The sequence below is a fragment of the Lupinus angustifolius genome, chromosome LG11, assembly GCF_001865875.1.
Source record: "Lupinus angustifolius cultivar Tanjil chromosome LG11, LupAngTanjil_v1.0, whole genome shotgun sequence".
Classification (NCBI taxonomy): domain Eukaryota; kingdom Viridiplantae; phylum Streptophyta; class Magnoliopsida; order Fabales; family Fabaceae; genus Lupinus; species Lupinus angustifolius.
The window spans coordinates 7,271,869-7,293,347 of NC_032019.1; the positions used below are offsets into that span (position 1 = coordinate 7,271,869).

The 21,479-nt window shown below is 31.5% G+C and overlaps 2 protein-coding genes across 2 annotated transcripts; one reads left to right on the plus strand and one right to left on the minus strand.

The window, feature by feature from the left end:
* LOC109360625 (jasmonate O-methyltransferase-like) lies at positions 12,904 to 14,946 on the plus strand. Its single transcript, XM_019605652.1, has 4 exons — positions 12,904 to 13,056; positions 13,173 to 13,577; positions 13,805 to 14,077; positions 14,609 to 14,946. Exons 1-4 carry the CDS (start codon positions 12,982 to 12,984, stop codon positions 14,936 to 14,938), a joined length of 1,083 nt encoding a protein of 360 aa, XP_019461197.1. The 5' UTR covers positions 12,904 to 12,981; the 3' UTR covers positions 14,939 to 14,946.
* Positions 17,917 to 21,155, minus strand: LOC109360624 (alpha-1,4-glucan-protein synthase [UDP-forming] 2). Its single transcript, XM_019605650.1, has 4 exons — positions 20,736 to 21,155; positions 18,994 to 19,244; positions 18,724 to 18,892; positions 17,917 to 18,451 (listed from the first exon to the last, which is right to left on the minus strand). The coding sequence occupies exons 1-4, from the start codon at positions 21,057 to 21,059 to the stop codon at positions 18,104 to 18,106; spliced, it is 1,092 nt and encodes a 363-aa protein (XP_019461195.1). The 5' UTR covers positions 21,060 to 21,155; the 3' UTR covers positions 17,917 to 18,103.

The window sequence follows — 21,479 nt, forward strand, 5'->3', positions numbered from 1 at the left end:
TAAACTGATAATTCAATCGAAGAGGTATCCGAGCTATTTAATATATGATATGTAATTGGTGTATTAAGCCTGACCAAATCCGTGTTAATCCGTTGATTGCGCTTGTACCTGTTGAATGTTGACCCATAAAGAAGGAAAAGCATGATTGTTAAGAGAGAATCCCCTGCCATTAGTCAAAAACTTTATCACCATTTCGTGTTTTTTGATATACAATATTAAAAAACTTTATTATCCTCTTTTAATTGTTGCAACTTATTTTTCATTATTATTCAATCCACATGGATTTACCAACGAGTATGGTTCAAATGGTACATGTTTGATTTCCCTTAAGTAAGGTCTTGAGTTCGAGTCTTGTGGATGGAAAAAATATCCACTGGAAAAGTTAGCCCCACGTACCTATTGATGTTGCCGGCTCAGATAGGATTGCCTTCAGTGCGAGGATACATGTGGGAAACAAAAAAAATCCACAACCATATAAAATACTTTTTATAAGCAACTATATATATATATATATTCTTTTTTTAGGGAGGGAAGAAAACACACTTTAATTTCATGTGTATAAAATTTAGCTTAATTAACCAACAAGATATTGAGATAGTAGTATAAAATCTCACTCGATCATCATCTATTGTACTAAGCCAAACATTATAGGTCTAATTCCTGGGAACGACACTTGTTGGGAGGGATAATCAAACTTGAAAGGATTTATTTCTAACGAGTAATTTGATATTCCAATTTGGTTGACCATCCATCCTAATTTAATAACTAATTGTAAATCGCATGTGATAACCTCTTAGAGCAACCACGATAGTTGTTCTTAAGGTTGTTTTTAATGGAATAAGAATATTCTTACTTTATTTTTTGTTGTGTCATTCTTCTTTTTCTGCTTTTTGTTCTTAAATAAGAACAATTCTTGGTTGTTCTTAGCCAATGGAAAGTGATGAGAAAAGTAAATGTTGTGGGAAAAAGGTAGATGTTGTAGGATCCAATTAAGAATAAAAATGATTTTTGTTATTGTAGGAAAAATATATATGTTATTCTTATTTCATGAAGAATTGTAATAAATAATAAAATAATGTATGAGACTCAAATAAGAATGAAGTTTTGATTTGTTAGAGAAGATGCTCTCTTACTGCACTAATTATATTTCTTTTTCTACTAAGAAGATTAAAACAAAATTATTAGATAGTATTCAAATTGTACTAAAACCAGCCTTTATAGAGTCCCCTCTAAAGTGAAAGTTGAGTGTATTCCACTATTCCTTTATCTCTTATTGGAAGATGACAAATAAAACCAAACAAAAACAACTGTGAAAATATGAGCAATCAGCCCGTTACTTATCTAAAATTCCATCTTTCTCACTATCTTTTCCCTGTATTCCTGTTAACAAATCACGCCTCTGTTCTATTCTTGAGCTTGTCACTACACTCTTATGGAACCTTCTGAAAAATACACAAGACAAAAGTCATTGGGGATAAGGCAGCTTTGATGAAAAGTAGACACTCTTTGAAGTGAATCATTAAGCAAAAACTACTAACCAATGTGAACACCTAATTTTATCTAGCCCAAAATACTTTTAAATAAAATGACAAACAAAAATAAAATAAGTGTTTATGAGTATTTTCTATCTAAAAAATGCATTTTTAGATGACCCAAAGTAAAAGTGATTTAAATTTGAATATTTTAATGTATGATTTTTATTAAATTCGAATTTCAATCTTAAAATACTTTAATGATAAAAATCAAGTTTTAAATTTAAATTAAAACTAATAAAAAATTGATTTATGTGGAGAGGAATAATTTCCCTTTAACTCTCTCCAATGATTTAATGAGAGGATTTTCTTATATTTTGCACATGTGCCATCTATTTTGCTATAAATAGAGACCGCATTCACACACCAAAAGGACACCAAAAAAACATCAATTTAGCATTTAAAGAGTGAGAAATATATATATATATATATATATATATATATATATATATATATATATATATATATATATATATATATATATATATATATATATATATATATATATATATATATATATATATATATATCATAGTGAGTGAAAATGCATTTAAAAAATCCTTACACATTTGAGAATTAGGATTAGTGTTTAACTATTTTTCTCCTTGTTACATTAGGTTTATATAACATAAATATATAACTCTCTACCCCAACTCATTTACATCATCCCAAACTCATAACTTGTATTGATGTTATATAAAAATATGAGTCACTGCACAACAATATTTTTTTAAATGGATCAGGTACATTCCTAATACATACCCAATGTATTTTATTATGTAATAATCCTAATTGTTAAAGCAAACTTAATAGATTAATATAAAATAATTTTTTTTAAAACTCATTGATACATAAAAATAAACTAATTGCTTCTATGATGGAATATTAACTTATTAACTTTTACCGTAGGCGTTACATTGTATGCATAAGAGTAGTCACGTTTGATTAGTATCTTGCAACTATGTAATATTTATATCATATAATAAAGATTTTTATAATAAACATTTCATCGTATAAAAATAATTTAGTTAAAAAATAATAATAAACATGTTTTAAAGAGAATTCAGCAACGAGGTTATGACTCGTGTCACATCTTTTTTTCTCTTCGAGCCGAGAAGCGGTTGTGGTCATTAGTACTGTCTCTATTATTTATTGAAGCGGGAAGAGGGTAAGTGACCTATGTTGACTCTTCGTCCATTAATCCCCCTTCAATCAATTTAAATAATTTATAAAATTTTAATCAATGCAAACATTTTTCAAAACTAGAACTCTGTAGTCTTGATTTCCCTATTGCACCTAGGGATACGTAGGAGCAAGATCAACTCTTGTCAGGCACAAAAATAAAAATTAAATATTTTTTTAAGTAATTTAATTTTAATAAATTAAGGGTATTTAATTCATGCAATTAGTAAGGGTACCGTTTTATTGCGGGCGAACATGGTGTTAATATCTTCCTTGATTCGTAATCGACTCCCAAATCTGGATGTCAAAGTCCAAGGCCCAATGTGATTGGGTCAAAAGATTTTTCTACATTTTTGACTGGAAAATGTAGTGGCGAGTCTAATGAGGTCGTGCAGCAGAAAATCAGGGCGCGACAGCTGGCGACTCTGCTGAGGATTTCTTTTAAGAGAGTCAGACCCAATAGTGCTATTTGCTTGGATCTAAATACCCTCATTTTTTTACAAATAAAATAAGTAAATAATACATGCATTCTTCATATTATTTATTTCCATTTAGTTAATTATTTTTATATATTTATCTATCTATTATGTAGCTTATGCGGTGTAATTTATTTTAAATTGTTGTGCTTCCTTACACACTCACATAATACACTTGAGTTTGCACACACATATGCCCTATACTCGGGTATCAGAGATTAAGTTTAAGATTGGAGGCACATTTGCTTTGCTGGTAAGTGGCCTTGTGTCACATCTGGTATTGGCGTGATGGACCACCCAGATTGTTCCCATGTATTGTGAGTTAGCCGCTTGGGGAGCTTGTCTCTTCTCGTAAGTAACCTATGATATTTGGTTTCCTTTCTTTTAAGATTGGATGCAATCTGGTGACCTTTAGAAGTCTAGAGCTTTTATCGAGTCCACTTTAATCAAGACGTAGTACCTCGCCATAAGGTTATGACCTATAGACTATTCAAAACCTTGCAAGTGTACCTTATTTAAGACACAAGAAGCAAAACTTTAATTCTATCTGTTATCATTATAAATTGGGACTTTGTCCCTAAAAAATATGTTCATGCCTAAGTATTATAAGGATTTCATTGCACCTCCCTTGATGTCCTTGTACCACAAGGATGACTAATTTCAATATTTCATTCCCTTCGATGGACTCAATGCCCTAGAGATAATTTTTTGTCATCTTAATAAGCTAGATTTTAATCATTTAACTCTGAACGAGCCTTAACAATATAATAAGTGTCAAGTTCATCACGACATTTTACTATATTCTAAATGAGGCTACATTTCCCTAAAATGAAGTATTATAGAGGCATACAAATTGCAATGACAGTAGTAGACATCATGATCAATCATATCATCCATTCATACATATAATCCTTAAAAATACATTATACGTACATACATCCATACAAAAAAAACATAATCCATACATACATCCATGCAAACAATATATAATTCAAACATCCAAAAATACATCATTCAAATTATATATCATTCAGACATTCATATAAAAAAAGAAAAAATACATCATTCATTCACCTATTCATACATTCATATACTTATTCAAAAAATTAAACAAAAAAATAATCATCCAAACATTGCATGCCATACACCACACATTATTTGAAAGAATTTATTCATGCAACATCAAATGCATTCATTCAAGAAAAAAAGAAAAATAGCAAGCATACATTATCCTTGCACTCTCCTATCACTCATCTCATTCATGAGTCGACAATCAATTTTTTCTTTTTAAAAAATGATATTGTTGGACCTGACTGAAGCGATCCGGTAAAAAAAAGGAAATAAACAAGCTGCTCATACTGATACACCTCTAGAGCTGGTTTGAAAAACTTCTCATCATTTTGAAGACCTCAATTGTCCAATTCGATCCCAATTACTCATCCATTCAATCATACCTCCTTTTACAAATAAAGATTCTATTTCTAGTGGATATCTTTTTAACAAGTATATACTAATGCATTGATCATAAAAATTTCACCATCTCATACCTCATCATATCAACCATACTAACCCCATTAACTATATTTATTAAAAAAAACAGACAACAAAATAAACTCGAACAAAATAAATTCATGCATTAACGTGAGATATAAGTTTTAAAAAAATCATATGGAGAATGATGCAAAACACTATGAAGATATCCTTAGTCACTCCATTTGAGCCATAGACATTATGAAAGGAGATTTCTTATGATTGACCTATAAAACATCAATATCACGGGGAAGATAGTTTTTCATAAGTTTTCCTTGACATTCAGTTATTAGGAAATAAATAAACTTTACATACATCATTCACCATATCTTACCCGAAGGATAAAAATGTGAAAATCCAGGTCATACAAAATTGTTCATTTGGTCCAAGTGCAAAATAAAGTACAAAAAATAAAAGCCCGCTGAGAACCTTCAATATCTCAAGCAAAAGTTAGGGCAAATGAAATCAATATTAAAGACCTACAAAAGAAATATTCAAATTCTATCAAGTAAGGTTACAATGTTGACCAATCACGTTACAAAAATCCAATAGAATCCTAGTAATTGAATGTCTTGTCACAAAACTATTGAAAATAGGACAAATGAGATAGGAGAAAGAGGAAATAGATATGAGAAACACATATTTGAGCCTTATATCTTTTCTTGGAAACCCTTAACCAGACCACGATACAAGCTTAAAAAGACCTTACTGAGGATCGATTTGTCTAAGATTCACCCTATGTCAAGGAAACGCTGACTCCACTAAACTGAAATTTTGATAAAAATATCTCATATTTAATGCATGAAATACATTTTCTTTTAAATATGTCCATTATAATCACCACATCAATACTCAAACCCCAAATACAACTTCAATTCTCATCACCACTTATAGCCCAAACGCTAGCCAAGTTTGCATGATCATTGTTTTTAGTTTTTTTTAAAGAGTTGTGCACAAAATAAAGAGCACTGAATCAAAGGAGAAGGAACCACCTACATTGAGGCAGTTTTTGGGATGATTCTTGTGGAAGTTCTCTCAAATTAAAGTCTATCAAGATAAATTGAACAGAATGATAACCCCCAGTATCTCAAAATGTGATAGTTTTTTGGGTGGCTCCCATTTTTCTCGAATAAAAACGTTTCAGGAAACCCAAAACTGGGGCAATTTTACATAAGGGTGTGAAAACAAAAAAAAAACAAAAAGAGTGTTGGGGTTGAAAACCCGCAAGGGCGACCTAAGAAAAAGATAGCGGTACTAAGTCAAAAACTTGAAAAAGCGATTTAGTATCATTACACAAAAAGAGAGAATTCCTAGCAGATACCTACATGAGGTATTCTGGGTAAAAATTAGGGAAAGTTAAATGAACACCCTTATGCAAATGCCTATTATAGTTTAAGCAAACTAGGGCAATCAATTTATTTCTTCTGGAGGAAAACAAGCAATCACACCTCCTTATTACAAGGGTGAAGCTCCAAACAACTTACACTAGGGCATCATTATTGGGATTATGTTCTTCTTAATACAACACTAGGACAACAACTCAACAAAAGATCATCTCAGTTAGCAGTAATAAAAAAATGGGTTCATATTTTAGTCTAGCTCAACAAAATGAGACAAATTTATATATCAAAGGCAACTCATGAGCATACTAGAACATTGGTGCATAATTTATACCCTTCATTTCATCACATTCATAATCCAAGCATCACATATAACATACTCTCGAACACTCACTCATTACTTTACATTCATCAAATACAAACTTTCCCGGTCCCGTACCTCAACGTGAAATATATGCTTTCCGGGTTCTATACCTCAACGAGCAACTTAAGCTTTTCGGGTCCTGTACCTCGATGAGCAACTTAAGATTTATGGGTCTTTTACCTCGACGAGCAACTTAAGCTTTCCAGGTCTTGTACCTCGACGAGCAACTTAAAATTTTTGGGTCATGTACCTTGATGAGAAATATAGGCTTTCCGGGTCCGGTACCTCGATCTGTAATTCAAATTTTTCGGGTCATGTACCTCGTCGTGAATTTTAAGCTTTTCGGGTCCTATACCCATATGAGCATTCAATTTAAGTTTTACGGGTTCTGCACCTCGATGAGCATTTAATTCAAGCTTTCCGCGTCCTACACCTCGATGAACATCCAATTCAAGCTTTTCGGGGCCTGTACCTCGATGAGCATTCAATTTCAACTTTTCGGGTCCTGCACCTCGATGAACATCCAATTCAAGCTTCTCGGGTCATGTACCTCGATGAGCATTCAATTTAAGCTTTCCGAGTCCTGCACCTCGATGAGCATCCAATTCAAGTTTTCCGGATCCTATACCTCGATGAGCATTCAATTTAAGCTTTTTGGGTCTTGCACCTCGATGAGCATTCAATTCAAGCTTTTCGAGCCTTATACCTCGATGAGCATTCAATTCAAGCTTTTCGGGTCCTGTACCTCGATGAGCATTCAATTTAATCTTTACGGGTCCTGCACCTCCATGAACATTCAATTCAAGCTTTTCGGGTCCTGTACCTCGATGAGCACCCAATTCAGGCTTTCTAGGCCCCGTGCCTGACTATTTTTATATAATTTTGAGCGGCCCGTGCTTGACGACCTCAAATTGTGTCTTCGAGGACCCCGTGCTTGACGATCTCGAAGTCAATCTTCCCATGTTTTACGCTTAACTTTTAAATTTGAGGTGCCCATGCTTGACGACCTCGAAGTCAATCTTTTCAGGCTTTATGCCTAACTTTTAAAATTTGAGGGCCCTATGCCTGACGACCTGAAATTGTACCTTTGATGATCTCGTTTTTGACGACCTCGAAGTCAATCTTTCTAGGCTCTATGCCCCACGTTTCTAAAATTTGAGGGTCTCGTGCTTAACGACCTCAAATTGTACTCTCAAGGACCTCGTGCTTGACGACCTCGAAGTTAATCATTCCAGAACTCATGCATGTTGTAAATTAATTTCCAAGCTTCGGTATTATACCAACCTACGTTCTTGGTAAGGCCTTGCTCTCTATCGTTCCAACAAAAAGTCTTTTGTACCTTAACAAAATTAACGTTCATTTCTTGTTTAACTACTTATCATGACATATTTCAAACTTTAGTTTGCATGCTATCCAATAAGCAATAAGTAAATAGGGACAGTTGTGAACACCCAATTTTGTCCGGTCCAAAATACTTTTAAATAAAATGACAAACAAAAATAAAATAAGTGTTTATGGATATTTTCTATCTAAAAAAGGCATTTTTAGGTAGCCCAAAATAAAAATGATTTAAATTCGAATATTTTAATTTATGATTTTTATTAATTTCTAATTTCAATCTTAAAATACTTTAATGATAAAAATCAAGTTTTGAATTTGAATTAAAACTAATAAAAATTTGATTTAGTGAAGAGGAATAATTTCCCTTAACTCTCTCCAATAATTTAATGAGAGGATTCTCTTATATTTTGCACATGTGCCATCTATTTTTCTATAAATAGGAACCACATTCACACACCAAAGGGACACCAAAAAACATCAATTTAGAAAACTCATAAAAGTAAGTAAGAAAAATAGTACATTGTTAACACAATATACCCAAAATCATCCAGACACAAAAAAGCAGCAAGAAATATTCAAAACAGTCCATAAAAATTTTAAGGAAGAGTGCGTTATTTTCCAACCTCTTGTTTATAATTTCTAATTTGCCTCCCAAATTCAAGTGCAATGGATTTGGAAGAAAAGCAATGTTTTCTTTCATAAATTCTCACATAAGTAAGTTTTTCTTTTCATTTGTTCATTTCTTAATTGTTAATAATATTTAATAGTATAGTAGTAATGAGTATTAATTAAATAGTAATGTCACTATCAATTATGATTGTTTAGTGATATAAGATATAATTAGTATATATAATATATCTCTCTTTTTAAAATAAAATAAAAATTAATATTCTTTAATGTTTTCTTTTTTCAAACGGATAAGGTACATTCCTAATACATACCCAATGCATTTTATTATGTAATAATCCTAATTGTTAAAGCAAACTTAATAGATTAATATAAAATATTTTTTTTTTAAAACTCATACATCAATAAAAATAAACTAATTGCTTCTATAATTAGATATTAACTTATTAACTTTTATAGTAGGCGTTACACTGTATGCATAAGAGTAGCCACGGTTAATTAGTACCTTACAACTATGTAATATTTATATCATATAATAAAGATTTTTATAATAAACAATTCATCTATCAAATGTATAAAAATAATTTCGTTAAAAAAAATAATAAACAAGTTTTAAGGAGAATTCAGTAACGAGGTTATGACTCGTGTCACATCAAGCCGAGAAGCGGTTGCGGTCATTAGTATTGCCTCTGTTATTTATCGAAGCGGGAAGAGGGTAAGTGACCTATATTGACTCTTCGTCCATTAATCCCTCTTCGATCAATTTAAATAATTTATAAAATTTTAATCAAATCAAACGAATCAATGCAAACATTTTCAAAACTAAAACTACATAGTCCTGATTTCTCTATTGTTCCTATTGCATCTAGGGATACGTAAGAGCAAGATCAACTCTTGTCAGACACAAAAATAAAAAATAAAAATTTTGTTTTAAGTAATTTGATTTTAATAAATTAAGCGTATTTAATTCATGCAATTAGTTAGGTACCGTTTTATTGCGGACGAACAATGTGCTAATATCTTCCTTGATTCGTAATCGACTCCCGGACCTGGATGTCAAAGTTCAAGGCCCAATATGATTGAGCCAAAATATTTTTCTACATTTTTGACTAAAAAATGTAATGACAATCTAATAAAGTCGTGCAGCCGAAAATCGGAACACGAGAACTACTACTTCTACTCCACCAAGAAAGAAACTAAGCAGCATAAATAAGTGACAAAGCGGATAAAGATTATTACTATTTATGCTCAGCTTCTTGTATTTTTCAACATTACACTATAATTAGCTAAACTTATACATTCTAGGAATTCAAGCTTTGGTCATCCATGTTAAAGTAGAGACAATAATTGGACATCGATTAAAAATCTTGAATGTTTTTATTGTCAAATAGAAACATTAATAGAATATAAATCAAATCAAATAAGATCCTCTCGATACTAGACTCTCCGGTACTCGAAAATGAGGCATTAAGAAATTTAATGTTTTTCAATTGTTTAATTTAAGGTAATTAAAATTTAGATCCTTAACTATTTCTTGACGTCACTTGTTAACATCCGTACTGAAGAGGATATGTATCTGCACTTATAAATCAATGATCCTTCATTGAACAAGTATTGGTGAAGTAAAATCTATTTAAAGCTTAATTCATCAAAACAAAAGTGAAGTATACTAATTATTAGTAACATAGCATCCCACAATAAAAGTAAAAACAAAAAAACAAAATTTCCCCACAAACAAATAAGGCACGAGGGTGTGACAGGTACGCTATAGGCCCCTCCACATTCTTTCAAACGAAATCACGCATGGTCTCCTTTTATGGCAAATTTTCCTTGTTTGGGTTGAGCACATACATAATAAAACTTTAGCACTTTGTACTACCCAACAACCGTTGGTTTCATCAGTTTGTGCTTAGTCTCATCTAACATCACATCCAATTCCCAGAGTGTTCAATAACGTGTGTGCTCAACGCTCATTCTTTTTTCATCACTAGTACACAGTTGAAGGACAAATTATGGTCATGTTTGAAAGTTCATGCATCTAACCAGTAAATCACATGAGAGTATGTCCTTGGAATATAGTAGCAAAGCATCTCACTTTAAAAAGCGTATTTCCCTCAAGTACTCAAAGACACTAATTACTAGAGTGAGCAGGGCCCGACCATACCCGTTCATCTGGTTTGGTTCGATCATGATTGGACCCAAATAGGGTCAGGTTTCATTATATCTAGGGTTGAGTTCGAGTTTAAATATCAGACTTGATTATTATTTAGGATTGGGTCAGGTAGATAACAAACATGACTCAGCTCAGACCCGTCTAATGGTTACTCATCCATAATGTTTGTATGTATCTTTATTTAATTATCTATAGAGTAATTACATTTTTTTGCTTAAAAGCATAATTAAGTCTCTAAGTTTTTTCATCATATATACAATATTAACAATATATATACATATATCATTTCATATTATGGTATGGTTAGCTTAATCATATACATATACATAAATAATATTAGAAAGACTTTATCTAAATGAGTTACACATTATACTTAATCATGTCCATGTTCAAGTTCAAAAGTTGACTCATTCAATATTATGGTATGGTTAGCTTCAGGTTTCAAAAAAATGACACAATCAACATTTAGAGTCAAGTAAAGGACAAGTCTTACCCAACTAAACCCAACACATTTTTACCCAACTGGCCATTTGCCAATCCATCTCTTTAGATAGAATGATTAAATTAAGAGTAAAAAGAATGTGTACACTACATTCTCATCACCCAGTTGGATTTTGGGAGAATAAATATGCAAATCAAATTATGTCCGATAGATATATATAATATTTAATGATTGAATCAAAGCAAGAATGATTTGATGGACTAAAATGGGTGATCTAGAGAAAGAAACTTTTGGTCCCATTCCCACTCACAATTCACAAGTTGGTCCGATTCCCACTCAACCCCATCTGACCAAAAGAAATATTGCCCAGACAACACAGTGAATGCGCACTCCCCCTCACTGTGTTAACCCCTCAACCCCTCAATCATACAATGTTACCATACATCATATCATGTACCAGATTCTAAAAGAATCATTTGTAATAACTAATAATAACATAGATAGAGATGAATCACATAGAACCAGCTATCACACTAAAGCCAATACCGCAAATCATATAAGTAAAGTTATGCTGAGTACTCTACCGTAAACAACAAGCATGTTTCTTTTTGGACGAAATGTTTAATTACATGTGATCCCCAAGAAATTAAAATATCCGTTAGCCCCCACTAAATCGCATGATTATCCTAACTTAAAGATGGGCTAGACTTATTGTCTCTTTAGGAGCATGACATCAATAATAAAAGAATCACCATTACTTCGTGGGGGTGAGACACTATCAAGTAAATTAATTTTTAACTACATGATTAGTAACTGTGAGAAACAGAAAGTTGGCAGAAAAGATTTTCTATGGACGGAATGATGATGTATAAGGATTTAGAATATTACGAATATACCGGAGTACAGGGTGCAATGGGGGAAGTCTACAATAAAATAAATTTAATTCAAAATACGGAAGTGGCCAAGATGGTCAGATTTAGAGAAAAAATTAGCAAAGGATTCTCGTGGAGATGAATAATGTCAATTACCAAAACCAATAAGAGTTATATTAATATATATATATATATATATATATATATATATATGTTAATACATATATTTTTGCAAAAATATGTTCAGAATATGCATATAAATTTATAAAATTTATAATGTTATTCCGGATTTTAAATAAAGAACAAATTTCTTATAAATCATTTGTTAGATGCCTCTCATTTCTATACCTTAAAAGAATTTTATGACTATTTTATGGCTCTCTTTAATGGGATTTTATGTCACTTTTATGTCTTTGTTTCCAAGCATCCAATGCTTTATATCCAAGATACCAAGACTTTGCTTGCCTATAAAAAGAGACATATAGAGAGCTTCAAAATCATCCTCACAACACACAACATCTCTTTCATTTACACATATATTGTGAGTGCATTCTTGGTGAGAATTCTTGTTCCATTTGAGAGAGTATTTGTGAGGAAAAATATTGTCATTTGTCATCATCATTATAAGAGGATTTCTTGTACTATTCTTTTTTACATAGTGGAATTTTGCTCTTGATCGCCCGTGGTTTTTTTCCTCTCACACTGAGGGGTTTTTCCACGTTAAATCTTGTGTGTTATTTTATTTATCATTTACTTGCTTCTCTTTTGTTCTCAATTGATTCAATCATGTGCTTCCGCATTGTGCTCTATCCTTAACATCATTAAATATAAAATAAAAATTATATTTCAATAAATTTCACACATCAATCAATTACACAATTTTTCCTAAAAGCAACTCCCAATTCTAATAAGACAGTATAAATTAGAAAATAGTGAAATACTAAATGAATTTCATATATACACTAAGAAATGTGTCATTATTTATTTTGTTAGAAAACAATGGTAAATAACAAAAAAGAGAGTAAAGGGCCACATCATTGAAATCTCCCTTTAAAAGAAGACAACTTCACAAACTAGTTAGAAAGGCTTATCAACTTAAAAAATGGATGTAGAGAAAGTCTTCCACATGAGTGGAGGAGTTGGAAAAACTAGCTATGCCAAGAATTCCTCACTACAGGTTCTCTACTCCTCTTTCTTTCTCTCAACCTCTCTTCCCCACCCTTTTCTTATTTTATCATATAGTTATTCTAACTTGTAAGTTCTAACTAGATTTATCTGTTTTACTTTTAACAGAAGAAAGCATCTGATAGGGTAAAACACATAATCATACAAACAGTTGAAGAGCTTTACATTGAGACCTCTCCTAAGAGCTTTGGCATTGCTGATTTGGGATGTTCCTCAGGACCCAACACTCTATCAATCATCAAAGATATCTTTCAAACCATCCAAGGCATAAGCCACAAGATCATGCATCACTGTTCTGAGTTCAGGGTTTACCTTAATGATCTTCCAACCAATGACTTTAACTCAATCTTCAAGGCCTTGCCAGAGTTCCATTTGCTGCTTAGGGAAGACAAGAAAAATGGGGTTCCATCCATTTTCATGGGAGGTTACCCTGGTTCATTTTATGGAAGATTGTTTCCAAATAGTTACTTGCACTTTGTCCACTCCTCTTACTGCTTACACTGGCTTTCAAGGGTTAGACCTCAAATTTATGATGTTTTTTGTTTTTCTATGGAAAACTTATGGATGTTAACTAGGATCTTGTGTACCAAAATGTTAATTTTTGTTTGTTACAATTTTTCTTTTTAATTAAGTGACACTTTTTCATTAGACGGGAAAAGGAAATTGGGACAGGGATGATGACATATGATCTCTTTGTGTCCGAAAAATTGCAAACATTATTGGTTTATTATGTGAAGCAGGTTCCTTCAGGTCTGTATAATGAGCAGGGAAGGTCATTAAACAAAGGGTGTGTTTACATTTCTGAATCAAGCCCTGCAGTGGTGCCTCAAGCTTACTTTAAGCAATTCCAGGAAGACTTTTCCTTGTTCCTTCGGTCAAGGTCAGAAGAACTAGTTGAGGGTGGAAGAATGGTGCTGCTTTTTCTTGGAAGAAGGGGTAAAGAACATGTCGACAGAGGCATCTCTGTTTTGTGGGAGATTCTTTCTCGTTCATTTGCTATTCTTGTCTCACAGGTACATATAACTAACAATTTAAATTTCAGCCAAATTAAAGTGTAGAAAGTATCATTTATCTCAAATAGTTTAGTGATGTGTTTTTTATACTATTAGGATATGTGGGGGTGAGTTTCAGGATTAGGTTGGGTAAAACTTATTCTTAATTATAAATATAGATCGTGCTAATTTTTTACTTGAACTTAGACATATAGACTTACACGAATCTAATTCTTGACTAAGCTACATTGACTCAGTTAAATATAATTCATTTTTCTTCCTCTTATTAATTGTTATTTTCATATTATGATATTAACTTTGATCATTAAACTTTCATTGTTACATCATCTAATAATATCAAAGTTATAAAATCTTGTTGTGACATGTCCTAGCTTTGAAATGAAGTGTTCCCAAACCTCAACTTGCATGTAACCATCAACAACTTTTGTCAAATAACAAGGAGTGGAAGTGCTCATTAACAAAATTTGGATAGTTAAGTAATCATGGACTCTTTTTCCTCCTTTTGTTAACTTCTGTTTTTTTTTCTTCAAGGGAAAAGTAGAACAAGAGAAGGTTGATTCATATGAAGTACATTTCTATGCACCATCAAGGGAAGAAATAGAAGATGAGGTGAGGAAAGAAGGGTTGTTGAAGTTGGAGAGGCTAGAGATGTGTGAGATAGAGAAGAGTGAGCAAGGCATGGATTATAGTACAAAGGTTGCAATGGCAATTAGGGCCATTCAAGAATCAATGATCTCTAACCATTTTGGAGAAAGGATTTTAGACAGTTTGTTTGAGAACTATGCAAAACTCGTACAAGAGGAAATGGCTAAGGGGGATATTAGGCCCATCACTTTTGTTCTGGTTCTCAGAAAAATATGAATGTAAAATTCCATATTTAGACCTATATAAAACTTTACAATTTTAGTTTTTGTGCATCAATCATACAATAAGAGAATAAGATAATGTTAAGAAGAAGCTTTTGGTTTAGTGGTGTAAGGCTCCACTATATCTTTAGAATAATAAAAAAAAAATGAAAGGTTCGATTCCCGTAAGTAACACTTGTTGGGATGGGCAATCACACCTCAAAATGATTAGTTCCTTACCACCAAAAAAGGGTGAAGAGATATCTTTAATAGTACAAAAAAACAACACGGAATATAAAGAAGACAACAAAATAATAAGAGAATATAAAATGTAAAGAAGACAAAAAAAAAATACAATAAGAGAATGTTCGGAAATATGTTTTCTTTACAAGAACTCGAACAACATGTAAAAAAATCAAAACTATTGAAATTTAGAGAACCAACATACAAAATATCAATAAATAAATAAAAAACTTGGGGAAACTAAATAAAAGAAAATCCCTTATGAGATTTATAAAAAAAACTTGTGAATCATCAACAAATTGGTGAGTGAGGCCTGATCAACGAGGACCATATGTATGCAGGTATGATATGTATGAAGGATTTGTTTGCTTTTATAGATATACCTACACAAATTTAGAGAACTAAATAAAATATCAAAATTAAAAAAACTAGACAAATCAATAGATGAATCATTGATAATAAGAAAAACTAACAATTTTTTTAGGTAAACCAATACAAACTTAGGCAGCCAATTAACAAAATATCGAGAAATAATAAAACTTTAGAAAACCAAAATAACCATTACCATATTGACTAAAAAATTGCCAATTATCCAACGGAGTGGTGATTGAGGCCCGTCAATAGGCCCATGTTTATATATTTATGATGTATACAGTTCTTTGCTTTTATTTATAGATAAAGCCCAAAATTTGTGTTTATGATAATTTTCGTGTGGGATTTCAGGGAAACCTTGGTTGAAAAAAGCGTTTGACGAGTGAGGTATTTATGATGTAGTGATTTTTTGAACCAAGATCTTTGCCATGTGTTATTGGACAACAGGTTTACCATCTGACATATCAATAGCATTTTAGCCTTATAATGTTGTGATGGAAAATAATATTCCTCATATAAATCTTTCTATATCATATGCCACTTTTATTACTCATATTGTGATGATTTCTAAAAAGATATTTATATCCTACCAACTCAATTTCACTGTAGATTCCATGGAAAACTAGCCAAGTACAAAAATCTAAACCATGATAAAGCCATAAAATTTATTTAATTATTCTTAAAGTTAAAACAAAAAAATAAAGAAGATGATTTTCACTAGTTATTTGTTATGTAATATTTAATATATTGTCACTAGTTTGATACTATCTCATTATTAAACATGAATTAGAGTTACATAAAAAGAAGAGAGAATATAAGAGTTTATACATTATCATTATATTATCTATGATTCATATTTAATTATTATTAATTCTTAAAAAAGTAATACAAAAATGGTAGATAATACACTATTACTATAAAAATTTATACATATGCAATATATCATCTTTCATTCATTTGTATTATTTTTTAGGAGTCACTAACAATGAAATATGAATATAGATATTTCAGTGTGAATGTATAATGTCTTCCATATATACCTAGCATATAAATTGTAACCTTCCATTCCCAATGTTATTTAATAGACCTTCAAGGCAATTGGATTGGGGAATTTTAAGATAGGTTTGCCTTAGCAATATTTTAATTATTTATTGTCATCTTTTTTATTTAATGACTTTTTTTATTTTTTTATGTTTTAATCTATTCTTGAATTTTACATTGTAAATGAATTTTGAAATACTATTAATGATTTTTGTGTCATTTTAATGAATTTAGTTAGCTTTTTAATTAGAGTACATTATTTTGGTTTTTTACTCTTTTAATTATATATTTTGATATATTAATGGGAAATATAAAGTATAATGTACAATCTTTTAAAATATTAATGTAAAATATAAATATAATGTATAATGTGGAATCTTTTGTGAAAAGAGGTTGATGTTGATAGATGATAAGATATTTATGGATTTGGAGAGTGTTTGTTTGTATTATAAAGAAACGTAAAAGATTTATAAAATATATATTGTTGTAAAAATATTATATAATTAATATTTGTATTATTTTTTAAAGAATTAACAATAATAAAATATGAATGATACAATAATAATATATGAAACTCACACTGGATTTATCAGTGTCTACATCGGATACATGAACTTTCTTTCCCTCACTTTTCACTTGTCCTTTTGTCCCTTCAATAATTTTGAATTCAAATCAATCATGCAAATTTTGAATAGAGGTAAAAACAAATTGATGACAATAACATGAGAAGAAGTTGTGGACAAAGTTTTAACTTGAATTCAAAACATCCACAAGCTACAAAATTTGAGATTGAAGGCCAAAATAAACGAAGACAACCCAACGTCTGACAATTATTCAAACTCGAAGGCTATCCTCATTTTTTAGTTTCAAGTATGATTTATTATTATTCAAAAATCAATGGTAGAGATCAAACTAAGTCATTGATATTTTTATTCTTCTCCATTGATGTCAACTATATATTAAAGTAGAGCACTATTGTGAAAACCAAACATACCAGTCGCTTCAATCGAAAAATTGATGAATCATTCCTCATACTGATAAGGTATGCAATCACATCAGCTAAAACTAATCATAATGACTGGTTTTCATTTGAAATTATTTTTTTAATGAAAGTAATTTAATTTTTACTAAAATGTTAATATGGATAATCAAACACTTGTTTATACTTCTAAAAACATGATATATCTTCCACCAAGTAGTCATTATCATATTTATTAAAATTTTCAACATATTCACCGATATGCTAAACTGAAATAGTATTACCAACTTTGGAGGAAGTGGTTTTGTCAAAATTTGGTTGAATTAAAAATTGCCTTGTCAAGTTGAATAACATTAAACTAGTCTGGCAAAATAATATCATTAAGAAAAGTTGAAATTGACATGCACTTCAATAACAATAGAAATAGTTCTCTAGTCTTGCAAAATATCAGTAAAAATGATAACAAATATAAATGACCAGGATGATAAAAATTGAAATTTGATAAGCAAGAACTATTAAAAGCTAGAATCCTCAACTATCAAAAGTTCACTTAGCAGCAACTCCATTGGCTGGTTTTGTAGATTTTGCTTCAGATGGGGTGTTAAGTTCATCCCAAGCCTCAATCCAAGTCACCATAGCATCTCCTAGTTTGGTAAAGTAGGGATCAATTGGACCCAACTTCTCTTTGACTTGCTTGGAGAGTTCAATGTAGCATTGCTGAACAGAAGTTGAATCCTTTGAAAGGGTGGCACTTTGGAAGAATGGAATGATATCTTCTTGCCAGAAGATACCTTTGTATTCCTTTTTCAGATTCACAAATGGGTTACTTGCTTTGCTGTGCCAGATGTATGGAAGACCGGTCTTGACTCCTAAGCCCAAATGGTCAACGATAACCTTTACATTCATCAATGTGGCATAAATTAGTTGTATATCATGATAAGGGTGGTGGATTTTAAAAACAAGTTTCATAAATAACGGTGTTTTTCTCATATCAAGGATGTAGAAAACTAAGTGTAGGTGTAACACTTTTTTGTTTTCGACAAAGTAAAGACAAGTATTCACATCAGTAGCTGTTAGAGAAATTGAATTCGATAAAGATTCAGAAGTAGTTCTTGAGTCATTGTTTAAAGAAGTTGTTAATAGAGAAGGATACACGATTGATATACCTTGATGCACCAGCCAGCCCACATATCGTCGTATCGTCCAATAGGCTGACCATCACCCATGAGTCCAAAGTACATTGCAGGTCCAATCAGCTCACGGTCGAAGGCCAGATTCATACCACACATGGGGAACAATGTTCCCTTGGGAATGGTCAAAACAGCATCAACATACCTGAAATATATACTAAGAGTTTAGCAAAATGATCTGGGCCATGGATATCTATAATGTCTATAACATATATTAATTATTGCCGAAAGGATGGAACTACATACCTGGTGTTCCTCTCACGAGGCTTGACAAGCTGTGTTGGAGCATCATAATCAGGTATGTTGAGCCAAAGTCCGTGAGACACAGCAGTGGGGACACCCTCACGAAGACTAAAGGGGTATCCACGGACAAAATCAGCACCTTCTCTGTAAGGATCATAAAGGGTGTTGAAGAAATGTGGAGTAGATGGAGTTAGGAGATTCTTGATGTGCTGCTCAAGTGCATTGATATCCTTGCCAGATGGATCCTTAGCAACCTACACATGCATATACGAAATATTGAGAAAATCACATACATTTTGTATTAAAAGCAACAAACTCCTGAAATTTGGGTTAGAAAAATCAATAAGTTGTTATCATTGATATCAAAGATCTATTGACACTTTGACAGCAATAATAAAGGAAAAATCATGATTTCAACCCTTAGCTAAAATGTAGATTTAGAAAGAAAAAAATGAAGCAGGGAAAGACAACAAAATCAACAAGTAGGACTCAATTTGACTAGCAACCCATGTGTTCATAAAAGCCAGTGAAGGAAAAAAATTACAGAATGGAGGATTAAGGTTGAACAGCTTAAAAATATTTGAGGCAAATGGAGATAATTCCAAAACAATTGTTCTCATTATTTGCCTCATAAACATTCTCCAAAGTAAGGTAAAGAAACCCAAATACAATTGACTTGATTTGAATAAGATCTGATTATTTTTAGAATCAATAACATTAGACTTTATGTGATTTGAATTGAGTTGATTTAGAAATCATTTCTCATGTTTAGAACCTAATAATATAAAAGATAGGATTTCAATTGATTTGTAATGGAACATGACAAAAGTGAAAGGAAATCATTATGTTTTATTAATGTTACTCTCTTACCCTTAATTAAAATAGGTAGAATAAAAAAATAAGGATAAAGTTCTAAATTCCAAAAGTTGAAACTGAATTCAAATCAAATCATACCAAATTTGAGTGGATTATTCATATTTCATAAGATCAAATCAATTACTACAGTTAGCCATCAGACATTCCAAACAAACTCTCATTGTCAATTAGAGAGATCAAATCTTGAGCTTGAAGGAAATCCAACTATAACAGACCAATCATAAACACAATATTCTAAAAGAAACCAAGCACTTGCACAATAAAAGCCTTATAGTTAAACAAATCAAACAAAAGCACTCTTATAACAAGTTAGATCCAACCCATTTGATAAACCCCTGCAATGCCTAATGTCAAAGGCTCAAAAGTTTAAATTATGATCCACAACTACCATCAATTGTGGCTTCAATATTGCAGTTTTATCTGCAACCACAATTGCAGCCACATCAAGTAAGTGTGTCAAATCCAACCAAATAAAACAGAACTGGATTCATAATTGCAGTAAACAAAACAAGCCAGATCTAACCCCATTTTAAAAACCCTGCAATACTCATGTACGTTACTGCAATTGCAGCCACATAGATGTCGTTTTTACCACAATTACAGTAAACAAATCATAATCGCAACAAGAACCAAACAACCTCAGTTTAAAACCATGATTCAACACATACATATAAGTTCTCAGAAAATAAAAACACCCCAAAATCTCAACCAAGCAAAATCCACACACCCTACATAAAAAAATATTTTTTTTACAAAAAGGGTACTCTAGTCAACTAAATTCCACAAACAATTCACAAACCATCAACAAATCAAGTCAACAAAATTCAAAAACATAATTTAAAAATAAAAAATAAAAAACAAAATCTTACAAAGCAATCATCATCGATGGTGTAGATGTACTTCTTCTTAGACACCATATACCCAAAGCAGCGACACGCAGAGTCCTTAAAAGAGATACAAGAAGCCTTAGGACCCAAGATCCGGTTAATATCATTCCGATTATAAAGTTCATAATCGAAACCTTCTGGGACCTTAATGACCTTAGTAGGGTCACCGTCCTGAACGATTATGAGATGATAAGGTTGGAAAAAGGGTCTCCACATCTCTAAGAAATCGAGGTTTCGGATCGTGGGGATCACGATGTCGAGCTCGTCTTTCAATAGTGGAACGGGTTTGTGTGATGCTTCCGCCATTGGAAAGAGAGAGAAGGATCTGAAGCAGAAACTCAGTGATAGAGAGAGAGAATGAGATTTTTCAACGCGGTTAGTGTGATTGTGTCTCTATGTGTTGTTGGATATATATAGAGACAAGATCTTTTTTATGATGATTGTTAAATAGATTTATTATTTATCAATTTCAATTTCGCAACTTTCAAATAATTTATTAGGGAATATTTTTTATTAGGGACTAAGTAGTAGGAATAGTAATAATAATACTTTAAAATTTAATAGTTATACTTTAATAGTATAATAATTTTTATAATATAACATTTATTATTTATCATTTATTTATATTATTTTATTTAAAATTTATAATAACAGACAAATTGGTCAATTAAATTATCAAATCAGGGTTATTGCAAACGAGTATAAAAGTTGATGAAACCATATTGA